Genomic DNA, 7,396 nt, shown 5'->3' with positions numbered 1-7,396 from the left:
AAAGAGTAACAAAGAACTCACAAGCTATATACAGGGTGGATTTCGACGAGGGACCTTTGCGGAACTGGCAGATAGTTCAACCTTAGCACTATATTTCCCCCATAGAAACTATGGAAATATATGTTACCGTTTTCAAGTTATAGCCTTTTAAACATTCATACCAAAAACTACTTTGTGCCAACCCTAAACAGGTGGCTGGGTCAATGTTCTTACTTGTAAACAATCTTTAGACGTCAGGATATTACGTTAATATGTTGCCATTTGTCCATTCTTAGGTCTGCGTGCAACGCTAAATAAATCGTTGCAGGATTTGCAGAGGTGATTGTCTCTGGAGTATTTATGTAATTTCTTAGTTAATAATTCTAGATTAGATTAGATTTTTAGAAAAATATGGCTCTGTCCATTGGAGGACATTCTAACCACAACAAATAACTCACATGACATGACATGACACTGACATTCACTCAAATGTACCCAATCGTCATAAACAATTAAAGAAGATAGTAACCTCTTTCATCATAAATAAAATCTCTCTGTTTACCTACCTAAACTGATAAAAAGGTTTTAGTTCGTTAACTCGCTTCATCAAATTATTTTCGAATTAATTGAAATTGTTCCCTGGTTAATCAGCAATTCATACAATTGGCTGTCCTTGTTTTTTTTTATTTTATTTTGGTTATCGTCAAATAAATCAATACTTAACAATATTTGACGGATATTGCGCTGAAGTTGTAGTAATAGGTTGTCATAGGACTTTATTCGCCGAGCCGAGATAGAACCAACGCATTTTTTACAACTATCGAAACTCTTTGCATGATTGAAAATCGATCATAAACATATCATAAATACGATGTTTGGAATGAAATTGACATTTAAGTTCATTTCATTTGCTTCCTATACATGAAAATGCCTTTGTTAGATGCACGTGGATATTTAATTTGCTCATGTTATACGCGAGCTGCAATTATAATGCGGTTGAAGCTTTACGACGTTACAGGGAAACATATCCACCACCACACCCAACAGGTCGTAGGACAATTTTACGTGCTTGTGATCGTGTCGCCAACAATCAGCCCGTTGTAACAAGAACAGCTCAGAACGATCAACGTGGAGGACCCGGTCTTGCGGCTAAACTTGAAGAAAGAATACTGCGGTATTTTGAGCGGAATCCAAGAAAAAGTTCGAGATAGCTGGTCGACATTTCGAAATAAGTCATACCGCAGTACTAAAAGTTCTTAAACGTGCCCGCCTTCACCCTTACAAAATACATACTCGGGCACGGGCTGCAGCGTGTATTATTAGACACGGAGGAACATTTGAACACCGTATGTAAAAATTGTAATAAAGTAACTGATAGTCGTATTTTTGCATTTTATTTGATTTATTTGACTTTATGTGTCATTTTTACATCAGTACGATGACAACAACTCTCGGAAATAAACGTAATATCCCGAGTTTTCCGACGGCGATTCCTTAATCTAGCCATCTTGCCGTTATGTGCAGATGCAATATAGGGTTATCACCACAGTTAAAAATGAGTGAATTTTGTATTTTTTTTTTTACTTTGTTTGAGTTTCTAAACATTATAAATCGACTGTGTATCACTTAAACGATGCAATATCTTCGCAAAGGTCCCTCGTCGAAAAGTCGAAATCATAAAGCTATATGATTACGAGTCGCTTTTTTAAAACTTTCTTAGCCGCTGTACGTAGTCGTTATTTTCCTGGCAAGTTTTTTACAACCTCCAGCAATGCGGAAAAAAGGTTCTGAAGAACCTACGACATTCTCACAACCGCTTTCAGGGGTAATTGTACGTTTACATTGCCACTTTAAACCATATAACTCGTAAGTAAACTATACTATTTAAATGCTTCTGAAGTTCTGAGTGACGATCATAAAACTGGCTGCGGCATAAAAAAAACATGACATTTCAAATGTAACTCTAAAGATCCTGTGCTTAAAGAGAAAATTAAATCTGTAATTCAAACGAACATAAGCCTTTGAAACATGTCGGTCGCTTCACAAATTATTAAGCCAGAGCCAGAGTTTTGTGTCCGGATGGGAATTAACATTTAAATTGTCGCAATACTCGGCCGTTTGCATTCATTAAAATAAATATATTTCCTCGACACAAGCTAAGCAAAAGCTCTGATGAATTCGCGGACATTTTTAATTGAGTTACTGGCATACGACAAAGTTAATGGTTAACTGATGCAAGGGCAAGCAGAGCTGTCATTTAACTGTAAATGATTCTACATACGTTAATCTAAAGAAACACGAAACAGTATTAAATAATTACCCGGCGCTTGAACCGAGTGAAATAACAAAAAGACATCATGTTGAAAGTAACAAAATGAAATACTAGTTTTAGATTTCTCGAAATCTTATATTTAATAAAAGAATAATAAATATTTAATTATTTTTTTAGCTTGTATTGTGCCCCACTGGTGGGCAAAAGCCTTCCCTTTTTTCTTCCACTCGTCTCCACTTTTGGCTAACTCTTGCCAGTCTGACTGGAAACGGTTATTGTCTTCCTATGTCTGTCCCATGGTACCTACCCAATCGATGATCTTTAAAAAATGCCATTCGAAAAAATATGCTGAATTTAAGAGTAGAGAAACAAAACTCACTGCTTTAATTGCTTTTTTACACTCGAATTTTTTTAACAATTATGTAAGATGAGATGTTATCGCGGGCGTGATTTCAAAAATTTGCACTCTGCGACTGTCTGTATGTGTGTGTGGCTATAACCAAATCAAGACACATTGAAAACTGCATGTTATAATCGTTTTACTGAATAACAAACTGAATTAATTTATCGAAGATATTTTAAAATCATTTGCATTCTGAATATATTATGTAAACTTTTCAGACATATCGTTTACATTAACATTAACATAAAGTTTCATAAATAATCGACAGCTGTTTATGGTAAAACAACTTCAAACTCTTGAACTTCTGTTATTTATGGATAAATATACAAGTTCCTAAAAGTTTGATTCTGTAAGATACCTATGGCCTTTCAAGCAGAGGATCGTCGGCTCAAACCGGGCGCGCACCTCTTGAGCTTTTCAAAATTCATGTGCGAAATTACATTTACTTTAAAATCAATGATGCGTATGAAGTACCCAATACGCCTTGGGCCCACGTGAAAATTACACCCCGAGCCTCCCTTATGTTTTTTTGCGTACCTAAATAAATGGTCATACTATTTAATTTCAAGCAGTAGGGACTGATATTCTTCGATGGCTCAAATATCGCCGCACATCGATGCATCGATGCTTGCGTCTAACAAAGCTAAAAGTGTTAATTAAAGTGGATAAAAAATCGGTATATCGGCTTCACAAGCTTCTGCGGATATAACTGCTTGTCGCTCTGCTTTTGGCGGGTTTACAAACTACGATCATCATTTCCTCGGAGTTTCACATTGCAAGCTAGTTTCACGTTTAATTTGTCTAAGCGGAGTTCAATTTAGAAGCTTTCCATCTGCTGCAAACCTTAATACTTACTGCCCTTTTGCGCCCTTCCAACTTTCCTCTCATTCAATTTCTATCAAAAAAACCGGCCAAGAGCATGTCGGATACGCCCAAAATAGGGTTTCCGTAGCTATTACGAAAAAATTAAGTAATATTTTTCTAAGGATTTCGTATTTTATACGGAATCTTCCAAGTTTAGGTATATTTTATACCTTAGGCTGCTATTTACTCATAAACTACTAATAATTCTCAAGCAAACTTAGTCGATATTTTAAAATTTTTCTACCCACTGCTTTAGATTTTAGAGGACGCTCGATTTTAATGAAAATTTGCACTTCAAAGTTGAATATTTCGCAAATTAATCACTGAATCGAAAAATTGTACTATCGAAAAAACGATACCCCACACTATAGGATTGGATGAGAAAAAAAAACCACCCCCACTTTACGTCTATGGGAGCATAAAAAAATATTTTTTTTAAATTTTTAATTGTACCATTTTGTCGGCATAGTTTAACTATATATCCTTGCAAAAATACAGCTTTCTAGCATTGATAGTCCCTGAGAAAAGCCGCGGACGGACAGACAGACAGACATGGCGAAACTATTAGGGTTCCGTTTTTGCCATTTTGGCTCCGGTACCCTAAAAACGGCCAAATGCGAAAAAGCTACCGTAATACCAAAGTTCAAGTTTCTAGGACAACAAGAAGTATTTTAGGTTTTGTTTCCTGGACAATATGTACAGAAAGACATGTTTCAATGACTGTAAGTATAATTTACGCTGATTAAGATTTTTTTTTCACTGCTTTTAGGGTTAGCAGACCTGTATTTGATTTCAATTTCAATTTGATACATCCACGCGTGCTTGAGAAAAATGGTCTTGACAAATAGACGGAGTGAGTTCAGGACTTTTGCTAACTGAGGTACAGAACCGTAAAAATAACATATGCGCAACACAACACGGAACTATTACCGTTAACTTCAAAGGCACGTCGCAAATAAAAGCAATTATTATTCAAATGCTCTATATTGCGGAATTCTTGAACTTGACATTATGGTTAAGAATATAAACGACGAACGCTCGACTGGCACGCCAAGTTGCCGAGGTCAAGAGCGATGCAGAACAGAAACTAATTCGACGGGCACCATGCCAGAACACTGCTGTCTCATTGATTTCTTGTTTGGGTGTAACTTAAAATAAACAATATCTACCTGGAGAGGTAATATTAGATCATGATTGTTAATATCATTCTTCATTAATTACTATCATGCTGAGATGATCAATATTAACATGTCAACAAATACATACTTGGTCTTCTTATATAGGCCAATTCTGTCAGTTGGTTTTTCAGGAGTTTTACCATTCACAAGACTATGGGTTATGCTAGGGCACAAACATAAAAATGTTCAGGTCCTTAGCAAGAAATACAGGTTAAAAGCTGAATTGAAATCACTGAGAGGCAACTGAATTTATAACACACTAGCCGTTACCCCGACTCCGTCCGCTCAGAATTCGTTTATCGCTATCCCACGGGAACTACTACATTTTCGGGGATAAAAACTATCCTACGTCCTTCTCCGAGACTCAAACTATCTGTATACCGAATTTCATCTAAATCAGTTTAACAAACAAACAGACTTACAAACTTTCGCATTTATAATATTAGTGAGATAAAATGATTATCAAACAAAAAATATTGATATTACTTAAATATTTTCACGATTTATACCTTCCATAATTCAGCAAATTTTCCTTAATAGCGTTATCATGAATAACTTGTTTTTTGTGACAACTCTAGAACAATGTCAACAAATTCACCATGGTTGACGAATTTAAAATTAAAATGCGGTTATTGTTGAAATTCAAATTACCCATGTTTTCGTCGTCATAAATTCTGGCACGTAGTACGGGTTTGTGTCATGACATGACCTTATACTCGGTTAAATGGAGATACCATAATATTCTCTGCAACCTTTTATACTCTTCGGAATTTATTTACTAAGTAGTGAGTTTGTGTATGTGACTGGCATTTTGGATGCACGCCTAGTTAGTAATGTCTTGAGCTTCAACAGAAAGGAATTCGTAAGTCGTAACCAACAGAGTACAACCAGCTGAAACAAGATTAAAAGCCAGTCTTAAAAGACGTGGGAATATGAGAAACGGGCAATGGGCATATAACATCGCGGTAAAATATAAATGGTGAATTTAACCATGGAAGCGGCCAAGTAAAATCAAGAGATGGCTAGATGAGCTAAACAGTCGAGAAAAGTCTTAGGGGCCGTTTCACCATCCATTGATTAGTGATAACTGACGGTTATCCGTCTCCTTCTATTCGAACAAAACCAATAGAGACGGCATCACATTTAACCGTCAATTAACACTAATCAATGGATGGTGAAACAGCCCCTTAGTGGCCTTTCGAGAAAATATACACATAAATAACAACTAATAAATTAATGAATGTTTCCTAAGACTCGTTTATATAGCAGAAATAGCAAAGGAAATCTAAATCGTATTCTAAGTAACGCTTCTATCAAATCAAGTAAATGTCTCAACGGAACACGGAGCGAATAGAAATGGGATTAGGTATGAATTTTCTCAATTTTACTTGAACGTAAATAAAATAACAGAGACTATTTCTACATAAATACATACTCGTAATATAATCCTAAGGACAATTCTCAAGGATTAATCTACAATTAACAATAAACAATAATTTAATTATGACATACTTTCGCTAATAAAAAGCTTAATAACTAGGGTTTCTTCTCCCGGGAAAGCGCACAATCCTTGCAAAACGCAGACAAAGTAGCGAGTACCAGCTAGTTTATGTAATAAACCTTGATTTTGACCTGGAATGAAAGTGTCCTTCCCACGACAACTACTCATTACAGCACATTGCACGGCAATGTCAGGATCATGCGATCTAGCGCAGAAGACTGCTGCAATTTCAAATGTCAAGGCAAAAAGGAACTGCATTACAATTTCCAATTTGAAGTGGTCACTGGTATAATTGTATTTCATTAACTTTCAGGGTTTCGCGACAGCAAATTTAGCCAGACATCTTTCTGTCGCTTTCCAAGGCAATCCCATCGCACTAATATTATAAATGTGATAGTTTGTAAGTCTGTTTGTTTGTTTGTTACTTCATCAAGTCTAAACTGATGAACCGATTTAGATAAAATTCGGTATACAGAGAGTTTTAGTCCCGGAAAAGGACATAGGATAGTTTTTATGACGGAAAATTGCGTAGTTCCCGCGGGAAAGCGATTACCGAATTTTATTTCGTCAAACTCTTTGAGGTTACCTTGATGAAGACAGCAATTTCCATCATGAAGCACAACACAATCTAAATATTTTTTTATGTTAACTCCATTAATTTTACTTTAAGTTCCTATAAATCCATGAAATATCATTCCGGCCAGAGAAATACACTTAAGTAGTATACTTAGCTCGCAGTTATTAGTCAAACGGGCTGAATCCTGTTAAGAATTTATGCACCGTAAATAGGTCACTTCAGACACTGATGCACTCTGAGATGCATTTGCAAGTTTATGAACGTTTGTTTACTTGACTTCAAATCTATGTTAATGCGACTGATTTCCATTCCATTTCAATCGTGACAGTGTTTGAATCTGTGTTGTGTAAGTTTCAAGTCTTGTTTAACTTCGCATTGTACACAGTTTGAGCGTTTTTCACGTTTGTGTTTGGCGTTGTCTACTTAGAAATGGAAGTAGACATTATTGGAAATAAACTGGATTGATTACAATTTTCGTAGTATAGTCATTCTAATGTTACGCTCTTTTATTGCTTGTGTAACATATCTGTGTCATAATAGAGCCCGATAGTGACCACCAACAGGTGTGCCCAGTTATGGACTACCATGGGATGATACAGAATCGAAATATTCTTAAAATTAT

At 35.8% G+C, this 7,396-nt stretch overlaps 1 protein-coding gene across 1 annotated transcript in view; it reads right to left on the bottom strand.

Moving 5' to 3' along the window:
* The window catches only part of LOC141443107 (probable 3',5'-cyclic phosphodiesterase pde-5), a 13,075-nt gene extending 6,268 nt beyond the window's left edge, over positions 1–6,807 (bottom strand). The window contains exon 1 of the mRNA XM_074108318.1: positions 6,784–6,807. Coding sequence (XP_073964419.1) covers positions 6,784–6,807 — 24 coding nt within the window. The remainder of the gene's footprint in view (positions 1–6,783) is intronic.
* Positions 6,808–7,396: the final 589 nt, after the last annotated feature.

This window comes from Choristoneura fumiferana, chromosome 26 (assembly GCF_025370935.1).
Source record: "Choristoneura fumiferana chromosome 26, NRCan_CFum_1, whole genome shotgun sequence".
Classification (NCBI taxonomy): Eukaryota; Metazoa; Arthropoda; class Insecta; order Lepidoptera; family Tortricidae; genus Choristoneura; species Choristoneura fumiferana.
This window is presented reverse-complemented; position numbering and strand designations above follow the sequence as displayed.